Source organism: Siphateles boraxobius, unplaced genomic scaffold (genome assembly GCF_051911475.1).
Source record: "Siphateles boraxobius isolate OS27281-9 unplaced genomic scaffold, OSU_SipBor_1 5, whole genome shotgun sequence".
In the NCBI taxonomy this organism is placed as follows: Eukaryota; Metazoa; Chordata; class Actinopteri; order Cypriniformes; family Leuciscidae; genus Siphateles; species Siphateles boraxobius.
The window spans coordinates 26276162-26297863 of record NW_027509141.1 but is presented as its reverse complement, the minus strand read 5'-3'; the positions used below and the strand labels follow the sequence as shown (position 1 = coordinate 26297863).

General features: G+C 37.4%; 1 protein-coding gene across 3 annotated transcripts; it reads left to right on the top strand.

Moving 5' to 3' along the window:
• The first annotated feature begins 1136 nt into the window (after positions 1 to 1136).
• Positions 1137 to 21055, top strand: lactbl1b (lactamase, beta-like 1b). 3 transcript variants are annotated; one of them, XM_077203628.1, is made up of 8 exons: positions 1137 to 1314; positions 9399 to 9468; positions 11918 to 12068; positions 13465 to 13571; positions 15044 to 15201; positions 17124 to 17371; positions 18921 to 19026; positions 19263 to 21055. In XM_077203628.1, exons 2-8 carry the CDS (start codon positions 9406 to 9408, stop codon positions 20239 to 20241), a joined length of 1812 nt encoding a protein of 603 aa, XP_077059743.1. In that variant the 5' UTR covers positions 1137 to 1314; positions 9399 to 9405; the 3' UTR covers positions 20242 to 21055. The 3 variants fall into 3 exon arrangements, with proteins under 3 accessions (XP_077059743.1, XP_077059745.1, XP_077059744.1); XM_077203630.1 differs by lacking the exons at positions 1137 to 1314; positions 9399 to 9468 and adding an exon at positions 11165 to 11346 and having other exon boundaries at positions 11922 to 12068; XM_077203629.1 differs by lacking the exons at positions 1137 to 1314; positions 9399 to 9468 and adding an exon at positions 11165 to 11346.
• The last annotated feature ends 647 nt before the right edge of the window (positions 21056 to 21702 follow it).

The window sequence follows — 21702 nt, the reverse complement described above, 5'->3', positions numbered from 1 at the left end:
TATTTTCTGTTTGCAAATTTAAAAAAGCATTTCCTTTCATTCAGTCTGCAACTGAGAAGAAGAACATTGGACAGTCAACAGAAGATTACATTATTTCTCTAGATTGTGTGTACATGTTAGGCTACATTTCAGCTTTGCCTTAACCAGTCAAATTGCACCCATGGGTCTGAGTCTGAATAATATTAGATCATCATGTAGAACCCTTAATGAGCATGACTCACTACGACCACAAACAGGTACATTAATCAAAACTTCAACTATGGATGTCTATACACACCAGATCTTGTACTGTCTCAAAAATTGTCACCCATATGGGTTCTGAAACAATCACTGCTGAATAGTTGAACATGTTACCCTTTGTAAACAATTATATGACCAATAAGTTATGACAACATATGTTTTTAAATTGCTCTAACTCATCAAAATAAGTTAAGCAATTTTCAACTTTTTCTCTAAGTTATACAAGATTCAACTCATTTTTAAGTCAATTTAATGTAATTGAAGTCAAAATGACTTAAAAATACAAGTTGATTGTACTTAAAAAATCTAGGGCAGGAACTTTTTTTTACGGACACATTTTATGATTGTTATAAAATAAGTATTTAGCTTAATCATTTTATACCACAATGTAGTATTTTCATTTTGCTTTCCTTTATCAAAGTATACTGCACAGAAATATTTTCTTTTGTGTTTTGCAGAAAAAAGAAAGGTTTGAAACAACATGGTGGTGAGTAAATGATGTCAGAACTGTATGTTCCTTTCATGAACAGTATAACCAATTGTAATTCTTCATGTTTCAATCACAAATCACATCTTGATGAATTTTTGTGGTTGTGAGGCTCAATGTATCTACTTCTCCAACAACTATGGTGAATCACTTTAACAATAAAAAAATTCACTTATATTACGAAACAGATTCAAGTGAATTAATTTTTTAGAACCTTTAATGTTACAAATACAAATAGATTGTATCTTGGTTTGATATTTTGTCATGCAATGCATTTAATACACTTTTAATTTGGATTAAGTGTCCAAATTCTAATTAAGCAGCATTGCCTGCAGGCCATCTAGTGACATGGTTTGCTGTGTAACACAACAGCTCAATATTTGTGCTGCCTGTTCTCCAATGTTGGCAGATGTTGCAGATGGCAGATAATCCAGAATCTTGGGTCCGGTGCAAGCTGGATTTATTCATGACCATGATACCAACATCTGTCGTGACTGCACAGTAAGCTAGCTGAACACGAGAGACCATTGAGTCGGAATACTCCTTCATCGCCAAAGAATAAGAGAGTTCCTAAACCTCAATCAGGGGTAAGTTCATGTTTAAATAAATGTGTTTATTGCATTTTGGTTTGTGCAGCTACAACAAATCTAGTTGTGCTATACAGAATTATGCTAATGCAATGGACATAACTACCATTTTCAATAGCAGTTCCTTTCCAGAGTGGAAAAAAATTACAGATGTTGATTTTGAGTGTGACCTCAATATTTTCTTTATAATATAAGGGCGATGATGCTTATTTTAATGTGTATTCAGATATTTTAACATGTGGCAATAGTGAATATAGCTTTTAAGTATTTGTTTGCTTACGCTTTACTTATTTCTCAGTTTAAAATTGTAAATGACAGAACAAAACTTGACACAGATAGAAAAAGTGGACCAGATAGACATATCTGAAGCCAGTAGGAATAAAGAAAATCTTTTTTTATAAAATAAAGCAAATCTCAAAAATGTATGTAAAATGCTTGCTCCTTGGATGAAAATTGCAATGAAAATTTGCATACACTTTTAGCATATCTTCATCTTTTCTATAAAATACGTTACAAAGTACTTTTTCATATTTCACATGCGCATGCTTTCCCTAGTGCTCAAATGATCAATCACAGTGAGATTTGAATAATCAGTTTTATCTGTATAGAAAGAACGAAAACACAAAACACATCATTACTGAAACTCTGCTCTAGACTGAGAATTGCATAAAGGCATTTACAAATGCATAATTTGAAATGGCCATGCAAGAAGGGGAATAGCAATTTATTTTATGTTTAAATAAAGTGTTTTACAATGTTTGGAATGGAATACAAGCTTACAGCATATGGAATGTTATCATATTTTATAAAAACCCATTTCCTTATGTCATCCCCAAAACACACATTTACAAAAACCGTAAACATTATTCACCTGTTTCCACATACCTCATTCTGTAAAAACTTACACAAAAGTGACCAAATAAAACATTCATTGTTCAATTAAGCAAAAAGATGCTCTCAAGATACAGTAGTCAATATGTGAAGTGGATCAAAACCTTTCATCAAAGTTATACATGAATTTTGAACAGTACCCGTTCTTGTCTTAGGACAACTTTGAAGAACTTTTTTGATCAAACATATTGATCAAATGTTGACTGCTGTAATTAACTCAATTAATTTGAGTTTAGCTTGTTGTCACAAGCTAAACTCAGAGAGCATGCCTTTCTCCAGGTGCAAACACTATATTGCTATTGCATTTTTGTGTAAAATACCCAGATGATCTTTTACTTACCAAAATGATCAGTACAACAGAGCATACTGCATATTTTATGTCCCACAATGCAATGCACGTAACATTTCTAAACCATTGTGGCAATGAAGTAATAATATCAACAAATTTTGAACCTCTTCCTTGACTTATTTAATCACTCCAAGAAAGATATTTTATGCAAAATTGGGATTAAAAATGTAAAATAACCAATGCTTATTCTGATATTATTATTATGATACGTGGAAGACACCTTTTAAATTAAACACACACACACATACACACACGCACACACATACACACACACACACACGCACACACACACACACACACACAAACACACACACACACACACACACACACACACACACACACACACACACACACACACACACACACACACACACATACTGTATGTATACTTATGCTACAGGAACCAGTTTTTGTGTTTAAGCAATCGAGAAAAACTGTTTAATGATCTTAAATTTAGACCTCTCTTGTTGTGACAACCATTTTATAGTAGCCTTGTTTCATATTGAATTCACAGTAATTGACAGAAATGTCCATGCGTCAGTGAGCCATACAGACAGATAATGAGCTCTTAGGGACTAAAATAGCACTGGTCCATTTACTATGCTGCAATTCATGATTTCTAGGACATCATGCACATAATTTCATTGTCATTTGCATTGGGTTTTAATTGGAAATGGACGTCCGATGAAGCAAATCCTTGTGTCTTTGTAAATATTACCTTTACCTCTAAATGTTAGTTATACTTCAGTGCATGTTGTGTTGCGTGATTCAGCTTGTGAACAATAGTGATTCACTGAAAATTTTACTTTTTATGTGCTAGACCAATCAACATCCTCTCAGGACAATGACTCATCTGCAGAACAACAGGTTTTGTTCAGATTTCACCCTGAATTTATATGAATGTGAGAAAAGAACAGGTCTTTGGTGGGCATGTTGAGCCCTCTGGACCCTGTTTGTGAGACGTATTCTGAATTTTAATAGCAGACATTCACATATGACTCTTAAGAGGTGAAGTCTCATCAAATATGTACTATTAATCCCTGACCTCAATAGGCTGAGTATACAGTCTAGTCTATCGGTCAGAGCCCATAAGAGCAATGTCCCCTATCCTTAAGGGCTAAAAAGAATGTCTGACTGCTTGGGTTCAAAAAGGGTGAGTCACATACAGATGAGGTGATATTCTGTGTCTTATTTGCTGAGTTAAATACAGCAGAAGATCTATTAGAGACGCTTTTATTCACTGGTGGCAGCTGCAGATCATTTGGCCAAAAATTGGCCAAATGACAAAGGTAGATGTTTTTTTAATGTCAGTTCTATATTCACATTTCAGTTGCGCTACGTGATATTTTGGTTGAGTGTTATTTACTGTATTTACAAGTACTTTGTACTTTACATGTTAGTTAAACATATGACTTTTTTGCTTTGCCTGACAAAAGTTTTTAAAATATTAATGTTTATTTTTCACTTTATGCCCCCCAAAAATATCAAAATGATTTTTACAGTAATTTGAAATCAACAATATGCTCATCGTAGAAGAGAATCGATGTATTCATGTCATTGTATGTGTAAAGTAGATGTAGGCTGAGTGGAATCCATAAGCGGGTCTTTATTAAAGGATCTGAGCATCAAATCCAAACAATAGTCACAATTCGTAGTCAGGTCACACAGGCATTGGTCAAAACACAGGTAAAGCAATCCAAAGGCAGACAAATCTAAAGGCAGACAAATACAAAAACAGCAATCCAAAAGCGTGAGTCAAAAAGCAAAACAATGGTCATAACAGTAAATCAAAAGAGAATGTTAGAACGCTTAGTAAGGCAGAGAACTGGCAATACTTCGCAATAAGGCAGTGCTAGCACATGGCTTAAATACAGAGTGACAGGAAATGACAAGACAGGAAATGATGTGGCAGGAACAGGAAGTAACAGAGTTCAATATTCAGGTGATGGCTCCCTCTGGTGGACTGGTGCCTGATCAAACGTTACAGATTCCCCTCCCCTAGGAACACCTCCAGGTGTTCCTCTCCTAGGACGACCCCTTGGTCTGGGTGCCGGACGATTCGGGTGGGCTTGGTGAAAGTCTCTGATGAGTGATGAATCCAAGATGTCCTTAGTTGATACCCACGATCTCTCCTCCAAACCGTATCCCTCCCAATCTACAAGGTATTGCATCTGACCCCTTCTCCTGCGAGAATCTAGGATCTCCCGAACTAGGTAGGCAGGAGCTCCATCGATCTCGAGCGGTGGAGGAGGTTCTTCGTCAGTGGTCTCGGGGCTCGATGAGCCGTGGGCCGGTTTCAGGAGGGACACATGAAAGGAAGGAGAGATGCGGTAGTTATTGGGCAACTGTAAACGGTATGTGACAGGATTAACTTGACGTACAATCTTAAAAGGGCCAACATACCTTGGACTTAATTTCTTGGAAGGAAGTTTCAGGCGTAGGTTGCGAGTGGAAAGCCACACCATTTGACCTGGCTGATACTCAGGATGAGGACGTCGGTGTTGATCAGCTTGGATCTTTTGAGATCGAACAGCTCGCTGGAGACGGACATGAGCATTGTCCCAGACCTGTTCACTTCTCCTAATCCAATCATCCACAGCAGGTACTTCAGATGGTTCCCCAGACCAGGGGAATAGGGGAGGCTGATATCCCAGGACACATTGGAAGGGGGTCAGACCAGTTGAAGAGTGCTTGAGGGAATTTTGGGCATACTCTGCCCATGGAAGGTATATGCTCCATTTTTCCTGTTCCTGGCTACAGTATGATCTCAAGAATCTACCAATTTCCTGATTGAGACGTTCTACTTGTCCATTAGCTTGAGGATGATAGCCCGATGTGAGACTGACATTGATGTTTAAATGTTTGCAAAAGGCTCTCCAAACCCGTGATGTAAACTGTGGCCCTCGATCCGTTACGATATCATCAGGTAGTCCATAAATTCTAAAAACTTGATTAAACAGAACTTGGGCAGTTTCCATGGCAGTGGGCAAACCTTTCAATGGAATGAGACGACAAGACTTAGAGAAGCGGTCAATGGAGACCATGATGGTGGTGAATCCTTGAGAGTAAGGAAGATCAGTGACAAAGTCAATGGAAAGGTGGGACCAGGGTCGTTGAGGAATGGGTAGTGGTTCTAGTAGTCCTGCAGGCAGTTGTCGAGCTGTACGTGACTGAGCGCAGATCTGACAAGCAGTTACATAGCTATTAACATCTGCAGATAATGTGGACCACCAAAATGAATTTCTGACCAAAGCGGTGGTGCGATTAATTCCAGGATGTCCAGAAGCAAGGGATGTGTGGACCCATTGAATGATTCTGTTGCGAAGACTGGATGGAACATAGATTTTCCCAGCTGGACACTCTGGAGGGGATGGCTCTTCATGTAGGACATGCTGAATCTCTTCCATAATATCCCATTGGATGGGTGCGATGATGATGGAGCGTGGTAAGATAGTTTCTGGTCTCATGTGTGAATCAACAGAGTCGTGGATACGTGACAATGCATCTGCCTTGCTATTTTTGCTCCCTGGACGGTATGTGACTGAGAAATTGAAACGTGTAAAAAAGAGTGCCCATCTTGCCTGGCGAGGATTCAAACTTTTGGCGTCTTTGATATACTCTAGGTTTTTGTGGTCTGTAATGACTTGAAAGGGATGAAGGGGACCTTCTAGCCAGTGTCTCCATTCATCAACTGCTGCCTTGATAGATAGTAATTCCTTGTTACCAATATCGTAATTGGTTTCTGCTGGAGTTAACTTTCGTGAGAAGAATGCACAGGGGTGTAACTTGCCTGGTGTTCCATGACGCTGGGAGAGGACAGCACCAATTCCACAGTCCGAGGCATCAACCTCTACGATAAAAGGAAGTCTTGGGTCAGGATGCTTAAGAATTGGAGCTGTGGTGAAACTGGACTTGAGCTTGTTGAATGCTGAAGTAGCCACTTCCGGCCACACTAACTTCCTGGGTTTTCCTTTAAGAAGTGAGGTGATGGGTGCAGCTATGGTACTGAAGTCACGGATGAATCTACGGTAAAAGTTTGCAAAGCCTAGAAATCGTTGTAACCCCTTGACAGTGCTGGGTATGGCGCAGTCCATGACAGCTTTTACTTTGGTATCATCCATTTCAACTCCAGAATAACTAATATTGTATCCCAGGAATTTGGTTGACGTAACATGGAACTCACACTTTTCAGCCTTGACAAAAAGGTCATTCTGGAGCAAACGTGACAAAATAGTTCTTACATGACAGATATGTTCTTCCATGGAGTGTGAATAGATCGTCTATGTAGACAATCACATACTGATTCAAGAGATCTTTGAATACGTCATTAACGAAGGACTGGAAAACTGACGGAGCATTAGCCAGCCCATAAGGCATAACCAAATACTCGTAATGACCCCTAGTGCTGAGAAAAGCCGTCTTCCATTCATCACCCTCACGGATTCTGATGAGATTGTAGGCAGACCTGAGGTCCAATTTGGTGAAATACTGGGCCTCCCGTAATTGCTCCAGAGAAGAAGGAATAAGAGGCAAGGGATGGCGATTCTTAACAGTTATTGCGTTGAGAGCTCGATAGTCAATACAAGGTCTTAAGCTACCGTCTTTTTTGTCAACAAAGAAGAACCCAGATGCTGCAGGAGAGGTGGATGGTCTAATAAATCCATAAGATAAGGCTTTCTTCAACATATTCTTCCATGGCCTTGGTTTCAGGTATGGACAATGGGTAAACACGGCTTTTAGGTGGAGAGGTGTTAGGAAGGAGGTCGATTGCACAGTCCGAGGGGCGATGAGGTGGCAACTTGGTGGCCCTGTCTTTACTAAACACCTCAGCCAAGTCAGCATACTCATTGGGGACATTATCTGGTAATGGAAAAGGATTCTTGGCTAGATGGGTAGTGCAGACTATAATTTTTGTGGGAAGTTCCAGACAGTGAGCGTGACAACGAGGTGACCAACGGACCAATTCCTTTTCCTTCCATGAAAATTGTGGGTCATGAGAAGATAACCAAGGATATCCAAGGATGACTGGGTTTCGTGGTGATGATATGACATAGAAAGTGATTTCTTCAGTGTGAAGCAGGCCAACTCTGAGTTTAATGGGGAGTGTTTGATGAGTGATATGACCTTTACCGATGGGACCATCATCAACGGCAGTAACAGCAATAGGTGATTCACATTTGGTCGTAGGAATGTTCAACTGCTTCACTAAATCTTGATGAATCACATTAGCAGCTGCTCCAGAATCTATTAACGCTGAGAAATGGTGGTCTAGATTAGCAACTGACAAAATGATGGGAAGTGACAAGCATAAACTGATTTGTAAAGTATTAACCATGTGACTCACTCGATAATTTGGAGAGGGGTTGGTCGTGGGTTTAACAGGACAGTTGGAACAACGATGACCTGATTCACCACAGTAGAAGCAGAGTTGATTGAGTAATCTTCTTCTCCGTTCATCAGGTGGTAAGTGAGTTCGTCCTGTTTGCATGGGTTCAGTAGGAATAGACTGAGATGGTATTTGAGCAGTAGTTGCAGGCAGATAATAACCTGACTTGGGACTTGGTTGTGTTCGTAAGAGATTGTCAATTTTGATAGCAAGGGTAACGAACTGGGAGAAGTCAAGGGAGTCATCTTTACAAAGCAATTCTGCTTGTAATTTAGCAGACAGACTTGAACGAAAAATATCCTTCAAAGCAACATCATTAAACCCACTTTGGGCTGCAAGGGTGCGAAACTGGATAGCATAGTCAGAAGCAGATCTGGTACCTTGACGTAGCTGAGTTAGTTGAGCAGCTGCGTCCATGCCCCCAGCAGGATATTGGAAGACATCACAAATCAATTGAGTGAAGTATTTGTATGACTGTTTGATATGGGTGTCGTGATCCCAAACAGCTGTGGCCCACTCTAAGGCCTTCCCGGTAAGCAAAGTCATGATAAAGGAACACTTTGTATGATCTTGGCTAAACTGTTCAGTTTGATTGGAAAAATAAATAGAACACTGTCGTAGGAAACCAGTGCAGTTGTCAGGAGAGCCATCAAACTTATCGGGTAAAGCGAATCTTACCGGGTCAGGACGTGGGGCAAGAAGAGAATGAATATACTGTGTCAGATTCTCGTTTGAGGCTTGCAGTGTCCGTAACTGGTGTTGAAAACCATTGAGCAGATCCTTTTGATACTCAATGGTAGAGAGGAGTTGAGCGACTTCCGCTGGATTTGCGCCGGGTGAAGTATTCTGTAAAGTAGATGTAGGCTGAGTGGAATCCATAAGCGGGTCTTTATTAAAGGATCTGAGCATCAAATCCAAACAATAGTCACAATTCGTAGTCAGGTCACAGGCATTGGTCAAAACACAGGTAAAGCAATCCAAAGGCAGACAAATACAAAGACAGACAAATACAAAAACAGCAATCCAAAAGCGTGAGTCAAAAAGCAAAACAATGGTCATAACAGTAAATCAAAAGAGAATGTTAGAACGCTTAGTAAGGCAGAGAACTGGCAAAACTTCGCAATAAGGCAGTGCTAGCACATGGCTTAAATACAGAGTGACAGGAAATGACAAGACAGGAAATGATGTGGCAGGAACAGGAAGTAACAGAGTTCAATATTCAGGTGATGGCTCCCTCTGGTGGACTGGTGCCTGATCAAACGTTACAGTATGCAACTGTGTTTTTATGTATTTTCGAATAAATTAAAAGATAGGACAAAAAAAATAGCATCAAATCATTGGCCTATACAGAAAACCTCCTGCTTTTTCTCCCATCCTAAACTGAAATGAGATTTATGCCTCTTTTTCCATGTAATTTGACCGAACCAGTGAATTGTCTTGTATTTTCCGCTTTGGTAGAGTAAAAATGGGAGAGACGGGGAGCAAGGTGGTCCTGAGGGAGACATCTGTGGATGGAGTCCAGCCACAGGTAATGTCTATAAAGACTTCAGTTTCACAGCCCAAGCATATTTTACTCTGCAGAGAAATAGTACATGGCCGAATATAAACACAAATCCTTCTCTAAAAAGTAAACAGCAAAGACTAAACAATTAGATTATGGCTTCTCTTGTTGAGTCACAAGCTATGTACTAATCCTGTGATGCATCATTGTTTAGTTCATGACCATCTGTGCTTATATTTTCATGTGAATGTGCGTATGAGGCTCACAGTGTGTTTCACTGTCATCCCATTAGCAATCCCTTTTGATTTACTCGAACTCATTAGATGTGATGCTGCAGTGGTTGGATCAAGTTGCATAGTTTCCCTAATTATTCCTCAGAATATGAATGTTCATGCTTTACATTATTGCATGATGTGCTAGAACTATTTTTTTTTAGCCTTAACTGGAACACTGAGAGATTTACATGGTAAACCTCATGGGACTGCCCTCTTCATTTCTTCAGCACATGAAGCACATGAAGCACAACGTTCTAGTTAAGCACATTGTTCAGGTGCTGTTTTCTCTGTAATTTCACTAATTAAAGAATGAGGTCCTAATTGAGCTTTATTTTATTTTTTATTTATTTTATTATATTAAACAAATCTAATTTTATTTTATTGAGAAATTGGCCAATGGACAAAGTTTTAATTTAATTTTTTTATTGTAACTTTGGATAAAATAATTGTATTTATTTATTATTTTAATTTAAATTTTTCACTTTCAATTTGTTTTGTTTTATTTTATTTTATTTTATTATTTTATTTAATTGTATTTATTTTTATTTATAAGAGACATTTCTTATAGGATTTAATAACATTTTTGTAATTTTGTATGAAAGCGTTTAATCTATTTTATTATATTTTTTTAAATCTAATTTTATTGTTTATAGAAATTGCCCATATGGCAAAGGTAGTAATTTTTTGTAAATGTCAGTGCTATACTCAACTCCAGTAATCTCACATATGAGGATTTATAAGTGATAATGGTTTATTTCATTCTGCTGGCAAACCCTGCTGCTCCTGTTAATCCCAATGTTTAGCCCCAGGTCAGATGGTCCAATCACAGACTGCTATAAGAGTCACATGTCAGGGTCTTTAGATGAGTGGAGTACAGTAGTGTAGATTTAGCACCTGCTAATGGCCTGATAAGATTGGTGTTAGAGAATATATGCCAAAAGATGGGTCTAGTGAGAGTCTAGATGAGTCTGCCAAGAGATGAGTCTAGTGCTATGTACATTATGTGTGGCCAAAATGTTATGCATTTAAAAAACAGTGAATATATCCTTGTGTCCCTTATATAACATATCCTGCGGTCCCCTTGGCCATGTCTTCTTGTGGAGATTCACTTTATGGGATTAAATACTCTTGCAAGATGAAGTCTGACATCTCTTGTCATCTGTAGTATTGAGATATGGAAAAATTCTCATTAGATTTGAAGTTTGATTCTCCCTACGTGGGAAGTCTGGTAGTTTGGAGGAGGGAACGCCACACAAGCACTGAAAGCGGGAAACAGCAGCCAAGTGAACTGAACTGCTGGGATTAAGATAAAGAACCGCCCTGGTCTGATCGGGCTTTAGAGGGGTAAATCTTGGGATTATGATGTCAGGTCAGGCGCTGTGGTGGAAGAGGAAATTTAATTGTCAAAGGGAATCAGACGGCCAGGATTATGCACAGTCAGTGTGGAGATAGCAGGAGTCCGGTCTGTGTTTACCCAGTGCTACCTCGGTTGTAATTGCCATGGAATGGGGTTTTCCACTTTAGAAGATGCGGAATTCCAAACAAAATCTTCACACTTTCAGATTGGGACAACCTGTTGAAACAGAACTGTATATATAGGCACACTAGAACAAATGGAGCTTTACGTGTGGTGAGTGTTCTTATATTGTTTATTCTTGTTGTAAAGAGTGTTGGTCAGCAACTACTTGCAGGTTTTACATCATAATTTGTTCTCCTTGGCTAAGTCTCTCAATTGTTTTATGATTGTTTGGGGATTTTTTTATCTTGCAGTCATAAATTATAATATTTTGAATGACTCACAGCATGAAGAATGGAGGCACACTGTGCTTCATTTTCTCATTTATTTTGGAATTTTGATTGATGAATGTTTCACAGCTTTGTGAGGCATTTTAAAATTACTGTTTTCGATCTGAATATATTTTAAAATGTAATTCATTCCTATGATGGCTAAGCTGAATTTTTTCAGCAGCCATTACTTCAGTCTTCAGAGTCACATGATCCTTTAGAGATCATTGCTGATTTAGTGCTCAGTTATTATTGGTGCTCAATTATTAATAATTGTTCTTATTATTATCATTAATGTTGAATATTTTTTTTGCTGCTAAATAATTTTGTGGAAACTGTGATACAGTTTTTTCTGGGTTCTTTGAACGTTCAAAAGAACAGCATTTATTTGTTATTGTTTTCTTAAATTTTTAAAGCCAGACCCAGCAATTACCATTGACGGTTTAACCAAAACCAGGAAAATGAAGGTGAAATGGACTCAACTGGGCCTGATCTTTTTCTTGCTGCTGTCCATCATCATGACTGCTTGCTTCATTTGGCAGTACCAGCTGCCCAAGTTAGTGACAGGTGAGTGAGTTGTCCACAGGTCATGTGCAATACTTCTTCTGTATGAAAGCCTTGAGTCACTTTTAAACTTTTAAAATGCAAAGAAATCTCTTTCACATTTTTATAAATACTTACTACTAAATATTTATAATTACAAAGCAATATGGGTAACACTTTAGTTTAGGATCCAATTCTCACTATTAACTAATTGCTTATTAGCATGCATATTACTAGGATATTGGCTGTTTATTAGTACCTAAAACACATAGTAATGCCTTATTCTGCGTGACCATATTCTATATCCCTTAATGCTACCCATAACCTAAACTAAACAACTACCTTAATAAACAATAATTATGAGTTTTTAGAGGCAAAAGTTGTAGTTAATAGTTAGTTAATAGTTGGAACTGGGCCCTAATCTAAAGTGTGACCAAAATATGTCTGGTTTGGTGTCAGACATGTTGTCTTAGAGTTTACTCGAGCTGTGATTAGATCCTATTATAAGCTGTCTCTGTGAGTGGGGATTGATTTAGAACTCTAAAGATGGAAGACTGTCTTCTTTTCAGATGAAGGTTCAGTTGAGCTGCATATTTAAAGCAGTTTTTGGCTCAGTTTTGTGCTTCTTAATCTACAGACCACTGTCCATTAAGTAATGAGGTGAATCCACTAAACCACTCCCCAGTTTAACCAGGCTGTGACTCGAATATGTAATAATGATTGGCGAAACATTCACGCATTTAAGGGTTAAGTTCACTCCCTTTATAAAGATACATTTCTTCAACCCACATGATGGCTTGAATTTTATCTTCAAAAAATGTAATTTGCAATTTATTTCACGTGTGTTTTAAATGGTCAACCCAGTTTATTTACATCATGCATAATCAAGTCCTGTATATAAATCATTTCAAACCACAATAATAAAATGTGTTGATGCAAACATTTGTCTCTGTTAACATTCATTCCGTTTTGGAAATTAAAGTGGGGCTTATTATTTGTAAGTGTGTTCAAAAATAATCTGCAAAGGTTTTAATTCACTGTTCTGGCACATGATTATAATCTGTTTCGGTTCTGTTTAATCAGAAAATGAATGTGCTATGTTTAAAAAAATGTGCCTTTGCCCCGTTCATGTTACATGTTCCCTGTTTCCTGTGTTTAGTTTTGTCGTCCCTTTGTAGTCCAATTGTTTCATTGGTTCTGAAAATACAACATATTCTACGCAGTTTTCGCGTGCATATGATACGCACTTTATGGCGTGTAAAAGCACGCACTGCCCACCCTAATCCTACCCAAGGGGTTTTCAGTGTGTAGCATATGCACGCTTAAACCATTTTTAGAATTGGCACGAGAAATAACATTTGTGGTATAGATATGCACTTTCATGAGATTGTGTTGGTATAACTGTGTGCTTATTCTTAAGATGAAAATGCTGCGGAAAGATCCAAATCTTTGCGAATGTGCCCTCGGTTCCCGGAGCCCACACTTCTAGAACACCCCATCCCCAATTTGAAGGAGGCGCTTGAGAAAGTAAGCATGTGAAGTTCAAACACTAAACACTTCACTACTCAAAAATCATATCTTAATCTTTATTTTGGTCCTTTTAAAAGATGATTTTATCTCATTTCATTTACAGTTTGTTTCACATGTGTTTGAAGTGGTCAACCCAGTTTATTTACATCAAGCATAATCCAATTGTGTATATAAATCTTTTCAAACTATATTTAGCACAAAACAACAACAAAATGTATTTTTATTTTTATTAATGATTTTGTCCTTTGGATTAAAACACATGCCGGATCTACTAATTTACTTTCTTTTTATTCCAAAATCAAGTCCACTTTTATTTATTATGCCATGATTTCAAAATGTCCCTTCGCACTTTAGATGCCATTACAGCAAAACCCTTGGCTGGAAGTAGCCCAGCTTAGAAATGCTGTTCCTCAATTTGTATCTGTGGCAATTACCAGCATGGAATGCTGAGAGCTTCTTGAATTCTTGACAGCTGTGGTAAAAATAGTGTACTGGCACCTTAAAATCTGTTGCATGAAACGAAATTAAAATGTCAGCTTTGGGAAACAAAATATATATTTTATTCATGATTACAAAATATTCAGCAATTCAGCTGGCATCATTAAGAGTGATGACTCATAGAATAAGTGCTTTGAATTAATAAAAAGTAATGTCATTATTTAATAACTTTATTTAAAGTTGACATGTAATTTCTGTGCCACTAGCACCACCAAATTGAATCAAAAATAGTGACTGTTTACGCACAGGTTTCCAGAAGACATCCCCCATCTGCCATTGGTCAGTCAAACAGATAGTCCCACCCCAGTCTCATGCTATTGGTTGAGCTGAATCCGTTGTGTCCAGCTGGTCAGCATACTAACAGAGCAATGTTTTAATATCCACAGTGGTATTTCAGGGAAATCATCACCATGAGAATATATACCGTTCAAATGTTTGAGGTCATGAAGATTGTTTTTGAAAGAAATTAATACTTTTATGCAGCAACGATCCATGTAATTGATTAAATGTGACAGTAAAGCTATTAATAATGTTACAAAAGATTACTATTTCAAACAAATTGTGTTCTCCTGAACTTTCAATTCATTACAGAATCTTTAAAAAATGCATCACAGTTTTCACAATAATATTAAGAAGCACAACTGTTTTTAACATCGATAATGATAAGAAATATTTCTTGAGCACCAACTCGGCATATTAGAATGATTTCTGAAGGATCATGTGACACTGACGACTGGAGTAATGATGCTGAAAATACAGCTTTAACATCACAGGGATGAATTACATTTTAAAAAATATTTAAAAAGAAAACAGCTATTTTAAATTGGAATAATATTTTACAATATTACTATGCATTTTTATCAAATAAATACAGCCTAGGTGAGCATAAGATATTTTTTGAACAGTTGTGTATTCCAACAAATCATTGCTACCATATAAATTAATTTAATAATGTATTGTCATTCGTCTAGGTTGACGCACTGCTGCGCAGTAACATCAACCCCGTCAGTCTGCCCTCATTGTCAGCTATTGTTACTTACAATGACACAGTGCTGTGGACGGGGAACTTCGGCAAGAGAAATGGTAGTGATCCTAACTCTGCACCACCAAATGAATACACCATTTACAGGTACTTCATATGTCATTATATAGTATATTTTATAAAATATATGTATTAAATATTTTAAAAATGCATTATTTTTACATTGTTTGGACTTGCATTCAAAATCCTTGCTTATACTGGTTGACAGGAGATATGATCAACTGTCCTCTGCATTAGATCGCCCTCATATGAAGGAGTCTGGCATAGAGAGGGGTGACATTTTCAACAAATGCCAATTAAGTGTCTGTGTGCTCAAATCGCACTCTCCAGGGTCCTTCATTCGGACCCATATAGCTGCAATTATTCAAGCATCATCACATAAGAGCTATGCTCATTCTTTTCATTGATGAAGCACACATTTCCACATTGAGACAAACTGTGTGCTTAGATTGATTTAATCAGTCCGAATCCACTTCTAATTTGCTAATTTCTAATTCTAATTTGCTCACTTCTAATTTGTGAGTGGAGCTGTCATTTCAAGCAATACAGCTTAATTGTGTTGTAATTTCAAAGTGGTGAAATCAAGTTTGTTTCTGTTGAAAGCCATGAACAAAAAAAATAATAATACATATATTATATAAAGGAGCTTCCAGTCCAGGAAAAAACGTACATACTTGCATAGGTATACAGCAGTAAAAAAATAACTATTAGACAAAAAAATTAAATAATAATTTTCTAATTTTCGATCATTAGTAAAAGTACAACACAACAAAACAAAACATCAATTCATTTGTGTATGTGTGTATATATATATATATATATATATATATATATATATATATATATATATATATATATTATCTATGATCTGCATGCCTATTTCCAGAATTATGTTTTTGTTTCAAACTGACTGAGGACTGGGTGTGTTTTGCTAATTAATATCATTCCATTGTGCATTATATATTCAAAAGGGTCTTACATACTCTATGGATCATAATAATAGACATTTTTAGACCTTAACTATAGACCACCAAGTCCACATTTAGACAGTTTATGTTTAAAGGGAAATATCTATATTTGCTGTCACATCATTTCTTTTTTTGTTTATAAAACCTATCCATGTACTGTATATCGCTGTGCTGTGTTTTGGCCAGATTATTTCTAAAGGTTCTGAGGGTTGGCAGTTGCATGATATGGTCTTGCATACAGATGACAAGACTGCTGTTTTAATCGGATCTTGGAAATATATAGGCATTTCCTCTATTTTTTAAGAAGTAGTCATTTCTATGTCCTGTTAATGCTACTAAGTTGTTTCTCTCCAGTTCTAGCTGTGTAAAGATCATCTTGTGCATAATTCAGCATCTGTTCTCAAGGCTCAAACTCTTGTAATGGATTGTAGACTGGTTTTATGACATTTTTCAGTGTCAAGGGTGTTCATGCTATATAATCTATCTTTGAGTTGCGAGGTGTTTTGGTCTGTTTTATTCACATGGATGAGAATGTAGGATTTATGAGGGCATAGTTTAAAAGGCTGAAATTGAGCTCATAAAATACTCAAGGCCAGTCTCAGTGTCGAGTTCTGACGCACTCTGGGTTGGCCAAAAATCAACGGCATACAATGCAAACAACTAAACAAGTCAGGAGTGTACAAAGCCAAGACATAATTTGACCGCAAAATCATTTGGAATTATGACATTTTTATTGAAATATACACAAAAATATACAGAACAGGTTTACCCTTCCTTTACTTGACTGATGGCTAGAAATACAGTCAAGTTTTTTTTTTTGATTACATGCTTCGATGTTCAAAGTAGCATTATACTTCACTTGATGTCTAACCATCTGATTGCATTTTCATGATTAATAATTAAATTTCATTGCTGAACTTCCAGCACCAATGCAAAAGCTGGTGTTATTTTCTCATAGCTTGACTATTTCTATAAATAATAAAAATCTTATTTTGAGCACATTTGAATAAAGAATCTGCTGTGTTGTCGCCCCTTCTGTAGGATTGCCAGTGTATCCAAGATCTTTCCCACCCTGATGCTGTATCGATTGTGGGAAGATGGCAAGGTGGGCTCTCTGGATGACCCCCTGGAGAAGTATGTGGACAACTTCACCATTAAAAACCCCCTGGGCAAAAGCAGAGACTCTGAGCTGAAATACGTCACGGACGGGCTGATCTTCCTTGACAGTGGTGAGGTTCAAATCAGATCGTCCTCGGTAACATTAAGAAGAATGGCCAGCCAGATTTCTGGTGAGTTTCCAGCTTCCAGTTTTGTGCCAAGAAGCAATTCCATGGTTGCACAATCACTGAGATGTGAAAAAAACACAAGTGTCTGTTTACAGCATTTTTATAGGCCTACCTGTAGCAGCAGGTCAAAATGAATGTTTCTTTGAACTCAGCGTTGGGCCCGCTATTTTGGCCTCAATCGCTGGTGGTGAACATGGACAATTTAGTGGAACAAACTCAAGAGCTCAGAATTGAAAACAACACTCATCTATTCCATTTTCACAGTAATCTACCTGTGGAGACCGGCCAAATATGTATTTACCTACTTGATGAGTGTGATTACTGTCCTCACTATAAATACACGGACTGGTAAAGATGAAAAGATTATATAAATTCAAATCCTTTCAGTATATTTAAATATGACACACAAATACACTACAGAAACAAATGCAGGCAATTAGAAAGGTAATATCAGACATTTTTAGTGATCAACTAAAAAGGTCAACAAAAAATTTTTTTTGGGCCAAAGATTTTGTTTTTACTAAGATTTTGCTATACTTTTACTAAAAACCTTTTCCCCCCAGGTGTTTGGTATACTTTATGTAAGATTTTGCCAAGAGGTTCCTGGATCAACATCTTTTTTTAATCCTGGGACAACATTCACATCCAATATCACAGTCTGACACCTATGCCAAAATTTAACCGTACCCATAACTAATCCCTAAAATCAAAGGGAAACGATAGGTGTTGCTGTAAGACTAAACTCTAAACATAAAAAAAAACATTTACTCTAAACCAATCCCTCAAATCTGATTGGCTGATTGGAATATTGTTCCAGGATTAACAAGAATGTTGAATCATGAAGAACATGTTCTGCTTGGTGAAATCACGTTCACCAGCTGAACATATAACCTTTCAATGTATACAACCTTTCTATGTCATGAACTCAAGCGGTCGACACGCATGCGCACAAGAAACTTTCATTTTTGTACAGTGGCACCACTGTTTCTCTCCAAAAGTTGACTGATAAATATGTCATGAAAAAACAGGAAGATGAAAATGGAAGAAGCCAGCTGATCCTGTTCCTTAAAGACTCGAATGTAAAAGCTTTCTTCGCCCATTTCCTCACAAACTGCAGCTTTTTGAGTCTAATATAGGTTGTAACTGTTCTTAATCCTTCAGTAACAGCCTCTGTTCAGAGCCTGCACTACATTTATCCTACTTCATCCATTTTACCTCAACGTGACAGGGCAGGCCAAGTTTAAAATGTAGGCATTGAAATTACTCTGAATTATTATTAATTAAAATTTTTAGTTTGTGAATGTATACAGGAAGAACCATTTCTGCCGCTTAGTTTCAATACACAATCTTTTTCAACTATCTGTGGAGAAAGTTTTGTGTTCTGGAATTGTTTTGACCCCTTTAAGAAAAGAGGAATTTCCCTTACCTGAAAATGTTCAGATGATTGAAGCACATTGCTTTTATTAAAAGTAAATACATCACATACAAGACATTTAAACATCACAATTACGCATTATTCTCCATACTATAATTTTTTTTATTTTTTTTGCAGGTTTACCCCGAAGACTCCGTGGAACTAACTTGCTGTGGAAAGGGAAAACAAAGACTGCAATCAATCTCCTGCAAGATGATGTGCTCGTCGCAGATCCAGGGACCAAGTAAGTTCCACCACATTAATCTAGCTGCTTTATGTAACCGTATTTGTTCCTGTCAGCTACTTTAAACTAACCTTATTTTGTGTACATCTCAATTGCTTTTTTTTGTGTGTGTGTGTATGGAAAGGTTATGGACCATGATAATAACTTTTCTGTTGTCTCCTAATAACTTCCCTCTGAGGTAAAAAAATAAAAAATTCATAACATAGGCTAATCTTCTCTTCACTTTTCTCTGTTAGATGTCACTACAGCAATTTGGCCTTCTCTTTGCTCGCCCATGTCCTGTCTGAGAGAGTTGTCGGTATTAATTACCAGCGATGGGTCACAGATAACATTCTGGGCAGGTTGGGAATGGAGGACACAGGGTTTGACATCAACCCTGCTATCCAGAGTCAAATGGCTGTTGGTGTGTATGGCAGTGGCCAAATGGCGCCTCTTTATGACTTGGGGTGGTACCGCCCCTCGGGCCAGATGTATTCGACGGCTGCTGACATGGCTAAGTTATCCATGATGTTGCTGGGAGCCTATCACCGCAAGCTATTGGAGCCTGACACCTTAAAAATTATGCTAACCCCTCTGTTCCGCTGTGACAAAGACTACTTTGCCAATCGCACTGGAACGCCGTGGGAAGTGAATGAACAGATGGGATATGAGGTGCTACGCAAGGATGGTGATCTTGACGGCTATTCCGCTACATTCTCTCTGGTTCCTCGGCTTAAGCTAGGCTTGGTGGTACTAATGGCGGGCACACGACCGCAGAACCAGGATGTAGTGTCAAAGGCATACTCTTATATCATTCCCGCCATGCAAAGGGCCTTTAGGGAGGCCAAGCGGTTTCTTATTCCTCCCCCGAATCCTGCTCCCTATGTGGGCTTTTACACTTACGGCAACATCACGTTTTACGAGATTAAAGCGGGGCCAGATGGTGTCTTGATCATGCAGCAGTTTGGACCTCAAATTGAGGATCTCATCCCTGAGAGATACCGGACCATAAAATTGAATTACTTAGTGGACCGAGTCTTTAGAGTTGTGTTCGAGAAAGAATATCCCTGTGTACTGCGTGTCAACACCGCATCTGTGTCCCTCGAAGCCCAAGATGGACAGCTTTTTAACTTTTATGTCTTTGACAAGAAGGGTGTGTCTCCCGGATTCGACGCTCCAGGGCTCAACACATATAATGTGATTCGAATATCTCGCAGACCCACGTTCTCCAACTAAGGATGAAATGCTTTCCGAAAAACTGTGATCTGAGACATTGGGGCTTTATATATGAGCGATTGGGTCAAATTAAAACAGAGGAGGGTTACCACTGTCATTGTTTTTCCTGTATAGCTTAACCTATGAGGAAATTTCAGCATAACCTATTTTTGCACATGCGTTCATGTCCTTGTACATAAAGATGTCCTTATATTTTCATGTTCTTCCTTATTATATAACTTGTAATTGTACAGTTCCTGTCAAAAGTTTGGAATCATTACAATTTATGTTTTTGAAATAAGTTTAATTGAGGTTGCATTTATTTAATCAAAATACAGTCAAAACAGTAATACTGCAAAATATGAATACAAATTGAAAGGACTGTTTACTATGTGAATCTATTTTAAAATGTAATTTATTCCTGTGATGGCAAAAGCTGAGTTTTTGAAACTCCTTTCAAGACCTTGGCAAGTACTGTATATGAAAAAAACTTTGTACAGTTAACTTTGTACATAAATTATTAATGCTATTTTCTGGATTTAACATTATGAATCATTTTCAAGCAAAATAACATTATACAAACAATGAGATCTTATTGAGACTTCACTAAATTGGTCTCACTAAATCACTGTCACATTTTAATTTTCTATTCCATTGCAACTAAAATTGCAGAAATAAATTCAGTTTCCAATGCTTAAATAGTCTTTTATGCAAAATAAGCCTTGTCCCACTATATGAAATCATCAAAATGTCAGCATAATTTTGATTGAGAATTATAGACTGTGGTAAAACCAAAATTCATAAGATCATTAAAAAAAAAATTTTAATTATAAAATGAGTTTGTACCTCAAATAAATGGATTACTAAGAAGATTTATGTGTTGCACCGGCGATTTTCCTTTTCTGCCTTGTCTTGTCCTGCCCTGGTTGCACCGGATTGTTTGGGAATCACAGTAGCGCAGCAAGCCTTCCTTCTCATTTTGAAACACATTATATTAACTTTATTAGAGACGAGAATGGAATTATGAGAATGCAAATGAGTTTGTGTCCATAATTAGCTTAGGCTTAGTTTGTACAGTGGCAATTGAATATAATTTATTTACCAAAAAAATACATAACGCGTAACATACCAAAATAACCCTGGTATCTGCAATTGGAACTTAATTTTGTGGCATAGGGGAAAACAGACAATTTGGAAAGACATACCCTCTGAAACTGAAATTATAACAGAACACATTCATCATTTTTAATAGAGTGTGCAAAATTAATATACTCGCAAATTATTTTTTGTCATATGAAGGTGGTGTTAATATTTTTTCCTCTCTCTCTCTCTCTCTCTCTCTCTCTCTCTCTCTCTCTCTCTCTCTCTCTCTCTCTCTCTCTCTCTCTCTCTCTCTCTCTCTGTCTCTCTCTCTATTCTATAAATTCTATAAATGTTCTATAAATTACAGATATAGAAGTCTCCCCCCGAGACAGCTATACC

Excerpts from the sequence above, each read along its gene's own strand:
- lactbl1b (XM_077203628.1), top strand. The coding sequence starts at position 9,406 with ATGGGAGAGACGGGGAGCAAGGTGGTCCTGAGGGAGACATCTGTGGAT. Across the intron at positions 13,572-15,043 it reads TGAAGGAGGCGCTTGAGAAA|GTTGACGCACTGCTGCGCAG; the intron begins GTAAGCATGTGA and ends TCATTCGTCTAG. Across the intron at positions 17,372-18,920 it reads AATGGCCAGCCAGATTTCTG|GTTTACCCCGAAGACTCCGT; the intron begins GTGAGTTTCCAG and ends TTTTTTTTGCAG.